The 17558-nt window shown below is 40.2% G+C and overlaps 1 protein-coding gene across 1 annotated transcript; it reads left to right on the forward strand.

Annotated features, from left to right (window-relative positions):
* Positions 1–2896: 2896 nt before the first annotated feature.
* LOC144078046 (fibroblast growth factor 20-like) lies at positions 2897–6747 on the forward strand. Its single transcript, XM_077606238.1, has 3 exons — positions 2897–3578; positions 4636–4739; positions 5829–6747. The coding sequence occupies exons 1-3, from the start codon at positions 3275–3277 to the stop codon at positions 6072–6074; spliced, it is 654 nt and encodes a 217-aa protein (XP_077462364.1). The 5' UTR covers positions 2897–3274; the 3' UTR covers positions 6075–6747.
* Positions 6748–17558: the final 10811 nt, after the last annotated feature.

A 17558-nucleotide genomic window follows, 5' to 3' on the forward strand; every position in this document is an offset into this window, starting at 1 on the left:
TAAGTAGTCAAATTTAAGAAGGTGGTCACATACATAAATAAGTATTGAAGTAATCAATTTACTTTGAGTGGTGAAAATCTTTCACAAATTAATCTTTTTTGGGCCTGTTCAAGAACAGAATGACGTATTTTAATCAATGGTCCAAATTTAACGTAAGGGAATTGAGAGCTTGCGTGAATTGGAAAATAATATTATATTATTTTGCATCTTTCAGATATTTTGATGAACTTTTCTATTGAAAAGAAGTCCGGCAAGCAACCGGGAAACCAATCTCGCAGCAATCTACAATAGAATGCTTCAGGCTATTGAGTTATTCGATCAGTAATTTCTTTGTGTAGGTGGGTGCAAGGGTGGCTGCTTCCCCGGGGGCTTCCAACCTACAGAAATAGTCCCTCCATGCTTGGTTTCACTCTGCCCTATGTCATTAAGGAAGCAGTAAACGGAGCAATCTCGCCTAGAATCACATGACCATGGGAACACTTCCATTTTCTCCTCCTGTGGAAATATGCCATTGTAGTTGACGTCTTCATTGTGACTGGATCAATATCTAATATATCAGGATCCGATCAGCCTGGGGGTGATGCCGATCGATCCTTTGCAGGGTGTCGGGGTGAGGGCTATTATTCTGCTCACAAATACTAAGGAGTCAAGAAGTATGGATGCGCAATACGTGTTTGGCGACTTCAATTTCAACAAAAACACACTGACTGCCATTTTGGAGAAGTAAAATGAGTACAAAGTGTTTATGGGAGCTCACACATATGGACACACTAAGCACAAAGTATCTCACCTTAAAGTCATTTATCAATGCAACTCCCCAGGGAGGGGGGCGGGGGGATTGCTGATTTTGTGTGTATGGCCAACACAAATCAATGCAACACTTGGGGTTGAGGTTTAAAAAATATATATATTTCTACAACAAAGAAAAGGTGGAGAAAAGGTGACGATTTAGTGTTAAAGAGGGTTTTAGGTTAATGGATCGTCATTACGTACAAAGTAGGGATGTAATGTTACTTCAGTCTGAATCGATACATTGATTGGTTGAGCAGCGATTTAGTCAATCGAAATGCAAAAGTCAAATTGCCGTTTTGTTAAAAATAGCATTCAGTCAAAGGCTTGAATTGTTTCAGCAACACATTAAAATTGCTTCATGATTTTAATTTATTTTTAATTATATATAACTGACTGTGCAGTATGGCAGAAACCTTTGAATTGAATTGAAAATATGGAAAACTAATATGAGCAAGGATCATTTTTATTAGTCATGAAATTAGACTTTTATATTTTTTCAATCCAATCTAACACTATTTTGTGTTTTCTATCGTTTTGTGGATGTTAAACTATATCCATCATGTGGATTGTTTTGTATGGTATGATTATAGTCTTATTTTCTTTGCATAGGCTTTTTACACCATATATTTTTGTCCAATCCATTTAAACTAGGAGACTTGGCACTGATCCCTGCCAGCCTTCCCAGTCCCTCCCACTTCTAACTATAAGTATATTTTGGAGGTCTACAGTTCAAAACAGGTATTTCCCCGCTCAAGATTGTTTTTTCCAGATCGTCTTACAAGAGCTTCGATTCTTTGAAGCATTCGTGTCTTTGATTCACCCACAATTAACGATGTAGGCTGTTCAAAGACCCTTGGTAAGATCAATGAACGGATTGACAGTCAAGTGATGTCGTTTGCACAGGTGTGTGTGTGTGTGTGTGTTGCCGTGCGAGTCTTCTGCAGTCTTACATAAAACGCGAAGGCCATAAATCAACAGCCGTCAGGCAAAATTACGCAAAGAGGGGCTTTCCTTCTTCGTGTCGCTGCACCTGAGCCAGTTCTACAAGGGGGCACGCATGGGGCTGTAAAGCGATCTTAGGTCAGTCCTCACTGTCTGGAGTTTGCATGTTCTCCTTGGGCTTGCGTGGGTTTTCTCCGGGTACTCCGCTTTAATCCCACCACCCCAAAACATGCATGCTAGGCTGGCTGGTTGAAGACTGTAAATTGCCCCTAGCTTGATTGGTCGTCCGTCTCCTTGTGCCCTGCGATTGGCTGGCCACCGATTTAGGGCTTGCGTGGGTTTTCTCCAGGTACTACGGTTTCCTCTTACATGCCAAAAACATGCATGCTAGCTGGTTGATCACTCTAAATTGCTCCTACCTATGATTGGTTGTCCGTCTCCTTGTGCCCTGTGATTGGCTGGCCACCAATTCATGGTGTCACCCACCTTAGTTAGCTGGGGTGAGCTCCAGCACCCCCTGCAAACCTTCTGCGGATAAGTGGTTCAGAAAATGAATGAATGAAGAAGGCATACTATCAATGGCGTTTCTTAGCATACACGGGGTGCATCTATGTACTGCATTTATCTTTAATTACTGTTTAATTAATGTATTTATTCATTATTTGTTACATTTAATTTTGAAAAATTGAGGCTGTGTCTTCAGCGCTTTACATGAGCAAGAATAATAACAAAAAAACAGTTTCGATCCCAGGTCAGGAGCTTCGCGTGTTGAGTTGGCGTGGGTTTTCTTCGGGTACTCCAGTTTCCTCCCACGTCCTAAAAACATGCATGCTAGGCTAGCTGGTTGAAAACTCTAAATTGCTACTACCTATGATTGGTTCTCCATCTCCTTGTGTCCTGCGATTCAGGGTGTCACCTGCCTTGGTGAGCTGGGATAGGCTCCAGCACCCCCCGTGAGCCTTGCAAGGATAGGCGGTTCTGCAAATAGATTCATACGAGTTTTCTATGGCTCTCTCTGTCAAATAGGTGTCCGACCCCTGCTTTAGGCCATGAAAGTGTTAATGCATAGAGTCGGAGATGGGGTGTTTTTGGGGGGGTGGGGTTGGGTGGGGGCATTCTGGGCAGTGCAGAAAAACGCCATTAAGGAGGAGATCAAGGCTCATTTGCATGAAAAGACAACTCGGGAGAGTATCCTCTGGCCCTGAGTGCATTTTAGAGAGACGTCAGCTGCCGCTTTTCCGTGGAGGAAGTCCTCCAATGTGCGCAGAGGAGTTTCCCGGGGAGATGTAGCGCACTGCCGAGATGATGAAGATGATGATGATGATGGTGGCGATGGTGGTGATGATGATGCGCTGATAAACGGCATCGCCAAGCAGGAGACGGACGGGACGGGACGCGCGTGTTCGGAGCGAGATGTGTGCGCGCACTTACGTGGGATCGACGGGCTGCTGCTGATCCAGTGCGCTTGCAACTTTTACTTTTTTTTTTTCTTTTTTCGTTTGTTTGTTTTTTGCTCTCCACTCGATCGCTTCTCGCTGGGATGGGGGCGGCAGCCGAGCTTGGGATCTTCAACGGATTTGTGGACAGCTTCGGCTCGGCGGGAGGCGCTCATTTGCTCCTCACCCCGGCGGGGGCGCTGGAATACAACAACCCGGCGGGCGGACTCGTGCAGCACGAGCGCGAGCGCCTGATGTCGTCGGAACGCCTGTCCCGGAGCTTGGCGGATCTCAGCCACCTGAAGGGGATCCTCCGGCGGCGGCAGCTCTACTGCAGGACCGGCTTCCACTTGGAAATCCACCCCGGTGGTTCCGTGCGGGGCACGAGGGAGGACCACAGCAGATTTGGTGAGGAGTGCATTCTTCTCGGGAGTAGCTTTTTACTATCAAATGAATTTTCACTACATGACATCCTCGATTTGAGCATCAATTCAACAATATTCCTTTAAAATGCATGTGGAACTTGCACTCTATCTGAGCAAGTTTTTCCTTCATGAGTTTGTATCTCATGCATAATCATTTGTCATTGATTGTAAAATGTCCAACTTTTTAAAATATGTTATCATAACTTGGATCAATTGATTGACAGTCATCAAAATAACAACTACCGTTTTGGCAGAACTGCATTGCATCATGGTTAGACACTCAGACCAGGTTGAGAATCCAAATTTCCGAATCAGCTCCTAGTGGAGTTCTTCAGTAGTACACCGATAAAACAACCTAGCCATTTTGTTACGCTTCCAAACCGTTCTTCAACAATCATTCACACTCATATCTCCATTTAACAAGAATTGAGAGTCAAACTGGATCAACTGGGGTACCAACCGCACAGTGAAAACAGCAAAAAGTTTTACATTGACCCTAATACTGATCCACCCCCTGCCCCTTGTATCTCGAGGTACTAATAATACGCCTAGATGAAGCAGTGTACCACTGTGACGACAGCTGCTGCAATATATTGAGCCGCTCTGCCAGTAATGGCGTCCATAAGGGTCCATTTGTATCACATAAGGCTGACTAATAGCCTCCACTAACTGTTTGACTAAGGCAAAAGGCAAGTATGTTTCCAAGCTATAAAAAAAAGACAAGCTTTATATGTTAAGAATGTATACGGGGGGTTTTCTTTGCGCATAGATTGAAAGATTTTTAGGAGGAGGTGATAAAGATGAATAAGAGCTTTATCATTTCCATCAAAGGGAGCCGCTTGAAGATTTATTTCGCAGCTCTGAGGTAGTAACTCTTCTGGCATTTCATTCGAGCTCCAAATGTAACTTTGTGCCAGAGGCCATTCCAGATGTATAAACTCCCTTTTTCTTTTTCAATTCCAATTGGTTTAACTTACCTCGGAGTGCTTGGAGGTGTTCCGGTTGAAAGATATCAATGTGTTGTCGTCCTGTGTGGCCAGGTATTTTGGAGTTTATCAGTCTGGCCGTCGGATTGGTCAGCATCCGGGGTGTGGACACTGGCCTTTATCTCTCCATGAACAGCAAAGGAGAACTGTATGGATCGGTGAGTTTTCAGTTTGAGTTATTTCATATGGGAAAGCACATATTAATGAACAGAATCATGTTAATGAACATAGATATGTAAATATGTAAGATTGTAGCTGAGGGCCAATTTCCATCTTTAGTCCCTTGTGCAGGTTGAAGGTAAACGATGAAACATACACACACACACACACACACACACACACACACACAAGTAGGACAGTTTTAGACAACATTGTGTTTTGTTCGTCTAACAGCCAGGCTTAAAGATGATTGGCTAAGAGGTCCAGAAAAGGGAGTTCCTGTAAGATCATTGGAAATGAGTTCCAGGTTGACAGAATGCACTTTTTGAAGGGAACTACACAGTCACCTCTAGAGCCAGCCCTTGTTGATGTATTCGAATCGGGATTCCTTTAACGCACATGTGTCAAAGTGGCGGCCCGGGGACCAAATCTGGCCCGCCGCATCATTTTGTGTGGCCCGGGAAAGTAAATCATGAGTGCCGACTTTCTGTTTTTAGGATCAAATTAAAATGAAGAGTATAGATGTATATTACATTTCCTCATTTTTACCCCTTTTAAATCAATAATTGTAATTTTTTAATCATTTTTTTCTGTTTTTAGTTCAAAAATCATTTTGTAAAATCAAATAAAAAAATAAAAATAAAAAAAAAGCTAAAATAAACATTGTTTTACATCTATAAAAAACGGAATATTCAGGGCTTTTAATCCAGTTCTTTTAATCCTTTTATATAAAAAATATCTAAATATTATATCTAAAATGGTCCGGCCCACGTGAAATCAAGTTGACGTTAAAGCGTCCCGCGAACCAACCCGAGCCTGACACCCTTCCTTTAACGCTAACCGACTCTCCACAGTTAATTTACATAGCACATTCTAACCTGCTAACCTGATTTTGTCCCTTAATTGGAAATGATTTCCAGTTTGACAGAATGCACTTTTTGAAGGGAACTACACAGTCACCTCTCGAGCCAGCCCTTGTTGATGTATTCGAATCGGGATTCCTTTAACGCTAACCGACTCTCCAGGGCTAATTTACGTAGCACATTCTAGCCTGCTAACCTGATTTTGTCCCCTTTTTTTGCTTACAGCAAAAGCTTTCGGCAGAAAGCGTTTTCCGGGAGCAATTTGAGGAGAACTGGTACAACACGTACTCGTCCAACATCTACAGGCACGGAGAAAAAGGAGCATTTTACTTTGTGGCTCTGAACAAAGACGGTTCGCCGCGAGACGGGACCAGATCGAGGCGGCATCAGAGGTTCACGCACTTCCTACCGAGGCCTGTAGATCCAGACCGGGTGCCAGAACTGTACCGGGATATACTTGGACAGAGCTGAGGGCAAACCGATGTCCCGGTTTTTGACTGGGAATGGAAAGAAGGACCTTCTTTTGGACCACGTTGCAAGGAAGTTTAAGAGAAAAGAACCGGGGAACATCTGGGATTATGCTACCTATGATCTCATTAATGGCATACGCAGTGGCTTCGGGAGCCAAGATGGCCGACATCCCTTAAATTCCATGCTACCTGCTTTTCCGAATCTGCATGTGTAAATGAACGGAGGCGAGTTGAGACGAACGAGCGGATCGTAGATGTTCTTTTCCGTTTCCATGCGGCGTCCTATCTTTCCGGAAGCTGCCAAGTGAACCGCTTCCTTAAATGTTTCATTCACGATACAGAACGGGCGGTTTACAGACAATAATGGGGTAGTTTTATGCACTGGAAAGCAGCCGTAAGAGGGAGTTTGGAGATGGAAGCCATCTGAGGAAAAGAGGGAGAAGATTAGACGATTTGTTTAGACTTTTTTGGACCCCCGGTGAAGGAATTGTGATGTTTTCTCGCCGATTGCAGTCAAAAGACGAGCACAGATTGGATTTTTAGGCTTTAACAGATTTTTATTATTTATGACTCTCTCAATTCTGGGACAAACAAGTATATTTATTTCCTATATTTATTTATTTTGAAAGTATATTTTTGCAGGTGTGACAAAAAATAAAAAGACTTCATCTTTGTCTGATGGTTTGTGTGGAATTCTGCTTACAACAAATGGAAAATGTGTACTACGAAGTTTTGTTTCTTTTTAATAATGTTCAAAAATCTTCAAGAAAAATTTCTACCAAAACAAGAAAAATGATTAAAAGAATATCTGACATGTTTTTTTTACTGCAAGAAATTTGAAGACATTAAAAAAGAAGCTATTTGTGTATGTAGAAGCTAAATGACTATTTTATGTTTCTGTTAAAGTTTGATATTGGGGGACGAGGGCAAGAAATCATTAAAGCTTTGTTTGAAAACAATGAAATGAAATACATCCTAAAAATAAGATTGGCATAAATATTCATGGGAAATTCAAATGTCAAAAACAAACAGTAAAAAAAAGGCATTTTTCAAAGGTCTGGCAATGGACAAATTCAAATTTTATAGCAACATTGCCACTTGAATAAAACAACAATAGGTTTCATTTAGTGTTTCTTTTCTTATTCCGATATCTATAAATGTCCCGCAAATACGCACAAACGCAAAACATATTTTCATTGGAAATGAAAGCGAATTTTCCCCTGAAATAATATGACACATGGATTTTAGGAAGGACATTAAAAAAGATACAAAAGAGAAAGCAAGTTATGAATAGGTTTGCTTCATCAAAATAAGCTCACAAAAGAAAAGGAGAGAGCAAATAAAGTCCCCATTGTAAAAGAATCACAATGAACTGGTGACTGATAGGCCGGAAACGACTTCATCCTCGACATAATTCCTTGATCTGTCCTCACCTGCCTACTTACAGGTGAGTCTGAGTCATCGTCCTCTCTTGGAGCAACTCTGAACAAGTCAACCACAAAAGTCAAATCAAAATTGTTCCTGAACACGTGTGCAAATATTAATTTATTTCTTTTTAACACCAGCTTTCATTGGACATCAAGTAGTTTTCCTTCTGATTTTCGAGATTTATGGGTTATTTCATCTTTTAATTGCTTTAGGAATGTTCACTTTTTTGCTATATCTAATACAATAGCGTTTTTTGGGTACGTCATTTTTTAAATTTCCCTAATATTAACGTTGCGCCTTATGTATGTATTGTGGTTGTGGCTAGTGACTTTTTTTTGTTTTGTATTGTAATATTCTGCTTAGCTAAATTGCTCAAGACATCTATTCATTTTTCATCAAATCCATTAATAAAAGATCTAATAAATAAACCAATAAAACATTGATTACAATATTAAAAGATACAAAGAACAAACAACAATGGGATTGCTGCTCTAATGCTCTCATGTAAGATATCATTTTTTTAAATTTCCATTCATTCATTCATTTCCCGAACTGCTTATCCTCACAAGGGTCACGGGGGGTGCTGGAGCCTACCAGGTGGGCGACACCCTGAATTTTTTGGGCAGTCAATTGTATTTATTTAAAAAAAATCATTTTATTTTATTATATTAGTAGACATGTTTCAATTGGAATTTGCATTAACTTTATCATGGATTAAAAAAAAGAGGTTCAGCTCTTTAACTTTTATATTTAATACACTTTAAAGCTAACCCTACTCATAATTTATACAATTGATATTTTAGAAGAATTATTTTTAGGAATAAAACAACGTTCCCATTTGACCTTTGACCCTAACGATACAATTAATATTTTTCCAAGAATTATTTTTATGAAGAAACCGACTTTGACCTTTGACCCCTACTCGACAATTGATATTTTTACAAGATTTTTTTTAAAGAATAAAACAACGTTCCCATTTGACCTTTGACCCCAACTATACGATTGATAATTTTACAAGAATTAGTATTTGGAGGAATAAAACGACGTTGCCATTTGACCTTTGACCTCCACTGCAGACTGAATCCGATTTCTTTCAAACGAAACTAAGATTTCCTTTGAAGTAAAGGCTTTATAAGCAGGAAGAACATTACGTCCAGGTAGGAAATGAATCCGAGTAATCCTCTAATAGGGGAGCGCGGTGTGCGGTGAGAGAAAGATGGCTGAGTACCAGCATGCGTCTATGTCTGTGTGTGTGTGTGTGTGTGTGTGTGTGTGTGTGTGTGTGTGTGTGTGTTCAAACCAGGACAACGCCAGCAAGAAATGGCTCAAAGGTTTGCAAGAAACAGGTGGCTTTGTGAGAGCAGGAATTACAAACAGTAACGTTGCATGTGGGTTCCAAGTGTTGCAGCCTGTCATGCTGCAATCTTCCTTTGAAGTGCATGAGTGTGTGTGTGTGTGTGTGTGTGTGTGTGTGTGTGTGTGTGTGTGCGTGTGTGTGTGCGTGTGTGTGTGTGTGTGCTAGGAAGGGGGAGGCGTGTTTATGGGAGTCAAAATGACTGCATAGATATTCATGTCTGCACAACTTCTGTGTGTGGAAGAGCAAAAAAGGGAAACAGTGACTTTGTCCGTGTGTGTGTGTGTGTGTGGGTGTGAGTGTGTGATCTATGAATCTGTGTGAAGGTGAGCCAGGGGTTCTCCTGACCAGAGGCATGTCTGACTGATGTGTGAGGGCTTGTGCACCGGTGTGTGTGTGTGTGTGTGTGTGTGTGTGTGTGTGTGTGTGTGTGTGTGTGTGTGTGTATGTTAGCGCACAGTGCAATGCCTCCTCCCCCAGATTTTCTGCGGCGCAGTCCTCCGTGGGGTTTTCCATCAAATGGTTAGATCACCCGCACTGGATCCAACAGGCAAGGAGCCATGAAGGGACAGCCCGGGGAGGGACAAATTATTTCAAAAAGGAACATTCTGATGAATCACGAGGGTTGCTTCTTAGAGCCCTGTAATACTTTTGAACTTGGATTTGTACCTTAACTGTAATATTGTTGGGTCTAAAACAATCGATACACGCTAGTCTTCCCACGCAGTTTGCCCACCGCAGCACTCTTACATTGCTGTTATTTCTTTATTTTCCATGACATATTTTATCGATTGATTTTTACCATACTATTTTATGTGGGAAAGCGAAATATTCGGCCTTTTATTGAACAGCAAAAATAAATATGACTTGCCATACTGTAGCTTCACTTCTTTGTAGGCTTCCAAGTTACGTTGCAACCGTAAGAAAGGTTTCTATTGGTTCAAAAAGTAAGTTTAATGTTTAGGAAAGCGTAAAAGTATTGACTCATTCGCTACCGTATTTGTACTGTATTTGTCTATAGGGATTGCAATGTGTTGTAAAATGTTGGTAAAAAAAATATTTGCATTGAATTATTTGCTTTTCTTGTCATTATACGAGTATAATGAGATTTAAAGCTTCACCCAAAAGTGCACAGAAACAACAACAAACAGACAAATAAATAATCAATAAATAAACAATAAATCAATAAGTAGTCAACATAATGAAACATAATAACTAGTCAACATAATGAAACATAATAAGTAGTCAACATAATGAAACATAAGTAGTCAACAACATAAATAAGTAGGGAAGTGCACAAACAACAACAACAAACAGATAAATAATAATAAAAAATAAATCAATAAGTAGGGAAGTGCACAAACAAACAAACAGATAAATAATAATCAAAGAGAAATCAATAAGTAGTCAACATAATAAGTAGTCAACAACATAAATAAGTAGGGAAGTGCACAAACAACAACAACAAACAAACAAACTGATAACTAAATCAATAAATAATAATAAAAAATAAATCATCACTAAATAAGTCATAAAAAAATAAGTAGTCAATACAATAGATAAGTAGCATTTCAAATGCGAGGTATTCAAAACATGTATTTCATAAGGGGCATCACTGTCATGGCGCCCTTAATTACTCCTATACAGTCATCCACCAATCAGGTGAGACCAGGATATGCCTAAAAAATTCATCTTTGCAACAACCGGCAAATCAAGAAATGCGAGCAGCCGTCGTGGGACATTAGGCGTGAAGAAAGAACATCGTACTGAGTCATGCCGGGACACGGGCGGAGGAGAATTATCAGGCAAAATTCCAAATTGTCAGGCACAGACACATATTTCAACAAAATCGGCTGCTTAAAAAACATTTAATTGCGTCTATAATGAGACATTTAGTGGATGGGCAGGCTCTCCGTGGACTCAATTTATTGCCCACGAGCAACGGAAAAAAACATTTTTCCATAACACGTCCACTCAAACAAACAAGGTCGCACGCCTCTTCTCTTTTTCCACAAAAGTTTTGGATTGTTCAAAGGTTCCAACGCCATCCCAGCGCGAGGCCAGACGTGTGTCTGAACGAGCATGTGCGGGTGTGCGGGAGATGGCGTTTTGTTTTTGTCAAAAGGCGAGACAGGTGTGGAAGCCATCCCTGCTGGTACCTCAAAGCATCCAAGCAACACCCACACGCCATTCATCGCCTCTCCGTGCGTGAGATTAAGGGTGCGAGGTGCTTAGTTGTGGTTGATTCAGACAAAACAAGCCTTAGGCCCAATGCTCACAACAGAAATGCCTGTTTTGACTAACAAATGATTGAATCCGTCATGACGTCTTTGACCCTTGAGTGAGAAAAAAAACCCACATTTTTAGGGCTAATTTGTCAAATGGTCAGCAGCCATTTGAAGCAAATGGACTAGCGACCATTCGCTATTTTGTTTTTTGGAAACCTCCGAATAATCCAAAGATTTTTCTTAGCTTCTCCATTTTTGAAGTTGTGTTCGTCACCCTTGAAATGATGTCTCATTCCAAAATGTAACAGAAAACTATTGAAACAATACACAAACTTTTTTGGAGCGCTTAAGAGACCCGCGGGGGTGCCGGGGTCTATCTGACTGGGTTGCCAGACAATCACAGGGCACAGAGAACAACCATTTGCGCTCAATTTAGCAAAAGTTAGCCTAGCGTGCTTGTTTTTGGGGATGCGGGAGGAACCCGGACAACCCGGAGAAGACCCACGCAGGCCACGGTGAGAACACGCAAACCCCACACAGCAAGGTCGGCACCCACTGGGGATTGAACTTTCGATCTCAGAACGACAAGACGAACCTGCTCACCTCCTAAAACCTAAGATCCCAATATTTTTCTTAATTCAGTTTACATCATCGGGGACCCATACCACCCTATGTCCGATTATTATTATTATTATTATTATGTACGCCGAGTCTATTAAAACGGCATGACACTGGGCAAAAGGGGCGGGACTAAATCATGAAAAATTGAATATGTCTATCTCTGAAACTGAATAGGCGCTCTCTCCATGAAAATTGCATCTATTCAACCTCCAGCCCTTGCTTAGGTGTCCTTGAGCAAGACACTGTCAATCATCGGTGAATGAGAAGACTGGAAAAGCACTCTTACCTATTCCTTTCCTGTATATCTCTAATTCAATAATGGCACCATTTTTTCCCACGTTCACTTTTCTAACACAAATGGCCCTCACACATGTCAACAAACAAACAATACACACACACACACACTTACACACAAACTCCTCCTCTCTATCTGAAGCCTGGATGGAAGTAATTAAAGCAAGTGGAGCTAAATTGAAGTGTATTGAACCCATCTCTCCCTCCCACTCCGTCAATAGATCACCGGGCAAGAAATATCGACCTCAGTCAGCAAAGACTGCAAAACACTTTTCCCCGCAGTGGAGAGAAATGGGGAAAGCCAGTGCTAAAGATGCGAGCAGGACAATTTTCAGCAGCATCATTTCTGCACCAACCGTGAACTGCAAGAACCAACACGTGCAGTGGAATCAGCAGGGAAGGAAAGAATAGATTGTTATTGAATATTCATCAGGAATTCCCCCCAAAGGTCCTGACATGACAAATGGGCATCCCACGCACCGTCAATGGCAAAAGCCAAGAACGCATCTGCTCTGGTTGAAATGCCGTTTCTCCCTTGACTTGATGTCAATTCAATTGGAGTTGAATTGATTATGTCCATTTTGGAATCAATACTAAATGGGTTTGCTGACTCAGGTGCTCCACTGCCATTTTCCCTTTCTAACTTTTTTTATTTTTTACTCTCAAGGCTATGCTAAATAAAATGGCAACAAGGTTTATCAGGGACACTTGATTTTTTTTCCCTACAATAATATTTTTTTTAAATAAGGACTGTTGCAAAGTTCCAATTAAAAAGCATGCATAACTTTCACAAACAATGGAATCTCACTAAAATTTGTGTACAAGCATCCAAGATCTTAATTTTGCCAATTTTGTCTTTCCTGTCGTCAATCGCATGCGTGACCGGACGATTCGCCGAAAGACGTTTGGCCGACGGACAGTTCGCCGAACGGACGTTTCGCTGGAACGTCCGTTCGGCGAACTGTCCGTCGGCCAAACGTTTTTCGGCGAATCGTCCGAGTACCAATCGCATGAATTGAAAATGTCTCATTTTCTAAAAAATCTATAATCAGCCAATTTTAGTGTGCCAGAGATCATGTACAGACATGTATATATTTTTTCTTAAAAAAAAATACTATACTCCTTTGTCTTAGTCGTTAGCACAAGGGCCTCACAGCTCTGGGGATCTGGGTTCAAATCCACCTGTGTGGAGTTTTTATGCTCTCCAAGGGCCTGCGTGGGTTTTCTCTGGGTACTCTGGTTTCCTTCCACATTCCAAAAAACAGGCTAATTGGACACTCTGGTCATTTTTCTAAGCATTTTAGAAGAAAAAAAACCTCTCGTAAAAAATATTATCCAAAAGGATTGCTTGGATGTCAAAATATGTAACGTATTTCTTTCCGCATTTAAAGATAACGCGAAGAAAATGTTTGCCAACGAGGACACGCTGCTGCATGTGCGAGCTTCTTGTTGAAAATGGACGTCCTATCATGGTACGTGCCTCGTTTTGACAGCTTGAGTTTCACACCTGAAAGACTGACAGTCAAGTTTTATGGCCCAAAAATTTGAAGGTGTTTTTTTGTCTTTGCTCTATATTCTTCAAACTAGCCCTGACCTTGCGACTATGTCCCTCCTTTTACATGATCCTGAGAGTGATAAATGTGGCCTTTTTGTGGAATTTGGAATCAACCAGAAGATATGGAGTCAATAATAAATAGCATTATTTTCCATATATATTACCATTTCTTAAAAAATTTATTCATGTTATTTTGTATTATTAAACTGGTGTCATTTTGAAAAGAGCGATCAGAATTTGTCAGTGATTTATTCATTCATTCATTTTCTGAACCACTTATCCTCGCAAGGGTCGCGGGGGGTGCTGGAGCCTATCCCAGCTAACTACAGGCGCCAGGCAGTGGACACCCTGAATCGGTGGCCAGCCAATCACAGGGCACAAGAAGACAGTTAACCATTCACACTCATAATTATTAGCAATTTAGCATCGAATTAGCCTAGCATTTTGGGGATGTGGTAGGAAACCAGAGTACCTGGAGAAAACCCACACAAGAACATGCAAAAGGACAAAAAGCGAGGACCGACCTGGGATCGAACCCTCGACCCCAGAACTGTGAGGCCGATACGCTAACTACTCTTTAGGTCATTTGTTATTTTTCTGTATGGAAATCATCCATGGCTTTGAAATCATTTGCATAACATTTGTTTGTCATTTTATGGAAAAAGGTCAAACGTGTTTCAGTCCAACTTATGCATAAAAAAAACACTACCCGTGCCATCAAGATTTTTGATAACATGTTTACTATGGAATGTTGTCGCAGTTTTAAAAAAAAAAGCTTAGTTACGAATTCATGCAAAATAAAGCTTGAAAACATGGTTGCCTTTTGCCTCTTATTTCGACGTTCCGAAAGCTAAAGCTGTCCAGACGAAGCCTGCGCATGTCAGAACAAGAACCTCCGCACAACCTGCGATTTATCACCCCCACGTACACTCGCGCACACAGTTACACACACACACACACACACACACACTCCCAACCTCAGAAACACGGTGACAGGTGTGTTTTGCATACGGCTTGGAAAGACCGAGACAAGATCAGGTGCCCTATCTGGTCTTCCCATCCTGATGCTTGAAGTCAGGTGGGCTTCAACATTAGGGTCTTCTTTGAAGGTGTGTTGATGCATAACACACGCACCTCATACCACACACACACACACACACACACTGACCAGCTGTTTCTCTCTTCCACGACTCTTTGATGTCTGTACTTTATCTTCTTTGCACTTAAACACACACATGCAAACATAGCCAACAGCAGCGGAATGCTACAAGTGCGTCTTATGCCGGCCGTCCCATCTATTCTGGTTTAACATCTCGTCATACTGCTACAAGTTTGCTAACATTGCTAAGAGACGGTGGCGATTCTGTCATGATGAACGTAACATCAAGTACTAAAGGCGTTCCTGCATGTGTTTCATCAAAGCGTCTTACTAAGCTGTCAAGACCTTCTTGTATTACCCGCCGTGTTGAGTGGGCAGCAGGCAAATAGGGCCGCCATGCTGGGGGGGCCCCTTGGCGCAGATGCACCTGATATTCGCCGGCACCTCGACAACAATGACTCCACCCTACACGTCACCCTAAAAGCCACCTGCTTGCCTTATTCATGGATCCACAACAAGAATGAAGGATGTTTTTGTTGTCAAACTCAAACACACACACATCAACTCTACCATCGTATCTACGTTCACCTTTGACCACAGGTGTCAAAGTGGCGGCCTAGGGGCCAACTCTGGCCCGCCATGTCATTTTGTGCGGCCCAAGAAAGTAAATCACAAGTGTCGACTTTCTGTTTTATGATCAAATTAAAATGAAAAGTATAGATGTACATGGAATATTTCCTCTTTTTCCCCTTTTTAAATCAATAAATAAATAAAAATGTAAATCCAAAATTGTATTTGTTTTCTTTTTCTATTGTTTTTAGTTCAAAACGCATTTTTTAAAAATATTTTTTTATAACAAACTGAATATTTAGACCTTTTGATCCAGTTCTTACATAAATATATTATAAATATTATATCTAAAATGTTTCCTCTTTCCCCTTTTATTTTTCACTGTAAATTAAAAAAAAACATTTTTCCTTTTTAAATAAAAAAACTAAAGGTTAAAACGTATGATAGATTTAATATTTGCCCTCTTTTCTGATTTTTTATTTTTTTTTTAAATGTAGAAACAATTCACTACAAGAGAATATTTGCTATTAAGAGACGCAAAGAGAAGATTTGTAATAATTTCAACAAAAACCAAAAAATCAGCACGATGAGCCTAGTTGGAAAACATAACAACCCTTCGCCATCTTGTTTGTGAATCCCCTTATTTGCCGAAAAATAAACACCAGAAGTAAAGACGGCTACGCTGTTGCCTCTCGCTTTTTTTAGTGCACGGCACCAACGTGCCGAAATCGCCGTCTTGCTTTGAAAGTCCACGTGTGGAATCAAGCGGCCTTCCACTGGCGTGCTGACGATTGTTTGACTGGACAATTGGAAGTCCGATGCGGTCAAGCCCGTTGGTGACTTTTTACTACGTTGGCAAACAGCAGTAAGTGTCACGCCTGCGTACGACACATCTGCAGGGCGTAAAGATGAGACGAGACTCAATGACTGCTTCCTGTGGGTTTTGCTAATCGATATTCATAAGCACGGTGTTGTCATTTAGTCAATATGGAACGCAATCAAGATCATACGGATGGAAAACTAACAAAATGTACAATGAAAATGTGGTTGTTGACGTTTCAATTTCATCATGTCTTCCAACTAGGCTGCCAAAATGATTAATCGATTAATAAATTGACAGTTTCGTGCTGATCGATAGATCATTTTTGGATAATAAAATGAGTACAAATTTCCTCTTGTAGTTGATTTTTTTTTACATTTATACACAATTTTTAATCAGAAAAGAGAGCTGATATTAAATCAAAATTATGTTTTGACCTTTTGTTTTTTTATGTAAAAGGGAAAAGAGAAAATATGTATGGCGTATTTGAAAATCTGTTTATTAACAGTTAAAATAAAAAGGAAAGAGGAAGCATTTTAAATATAATATAATATTTGGATTTTTTTTCTTAAATCTGGATCAAAAGCCCTAAATATTCAGTTTGTTATAGATCTAAACCAGATGCATTTTGAACAAAAAAAAATGGAGAAAAAAATTCTAATTTTTGGATTAAAAAATTTGCAATTATTGATTTAAAAGGGGGAAAACGAGGAAATATTCTCTATACATCTATAATCTTCATTTGAATTAGATCAGAAAACACAAAGTCAGCACTCATGATTTACTTTCTCGGGCCGTACAATAGGATGTGGCGGTCCAGATTTGGCCCTCGGGCCGCAACTTTGACACCTGTGATCTAGGATGAGATGATTTGTTAAATGACGTTTTGCCCTTTTATTAAAAAAAAGTTACTTCTGTCCTTAGATATCTGAATTGAATGCCTTTATTGTCATTATACAAGTACAATGACTTAAAGCTTCACCATAGAGTGCACACATAAATAAGTAGTCATAAAAATATTTAAGTACAATCAAAATGAAGTGAGGTAAAAAAGGGTATAAAGTGTCTACTTCACGTGTTGCTAATATCATACCAAATGTTACATAAAATAAAGTGCTGTCCCAATTTTTGACAGGCAGGATAGAATATCCATAAGAGGTATTATAATATATAATAGGTTAGAAGCAATCATTTTAAGTAAAAACCTGCAAATACTTAACCAGAGGAGTTGAGAATGAATGAATCGTTGCATTTATATGAAATAAAAAAAAATGCCATTCCTTGTCTAGTTTGTGTTGTGCTGCCCTCTAGAGTCCAAATCAATGCATTGTCTCAAATTCTAACTCGTAAGTTTTTGTCCGAAACATGTCAGCAGAGAGCAAAAAGTAATTTAACCATACATTTAACCATTTGGAATGTGAAAAAAAAATGAATTTTACGAAATTCATAAACGGGAGATGGACGCACTCCTATTAAAAATACATTTGATTGCCTTTTTTGCATGAATTTACAACGT

This window comes from Stigmatopora argus, chromosome 7, assembly GCF_051989625.1.
Source record: "Stigmatopora argus isolate UIUO_Sarg chromosome 7, RoL_Sarg_1.0, whole genome shotgun sequence".
Lineage (NCBI taxonomy): Eukaryota > Metazoa > Chordata > Actinopteri > Syngnathiformes > Syngnathidae > Stigmatopora > Stigmatopora argus.

Bases quoted from the DNA above. Each gene is read 5' to 3' on its own strand.
- LOC144078046 (XM_077606238.1), top strand. From the start codon at position 3,275: ATGGGGGCGGCAGCCGAGCTTGGGATCTTCAACGGATTTGTGGACAGC. The intron at 3,579-4,635 runs GTGAGGAGTGCA...CTGTGTGGCCAG, and splicing joins GGAGGACCACAGCAGATTTG to GTATTTTGGAGTTTATCAGT. The intron at 4,740-5,828 runs GTGAGTTTTCAG...TTTTGCTTACAG, and splicing joins AAGGAGAACTGTATGGATCG to CAAAAGCTTTCGGCAGAAAG.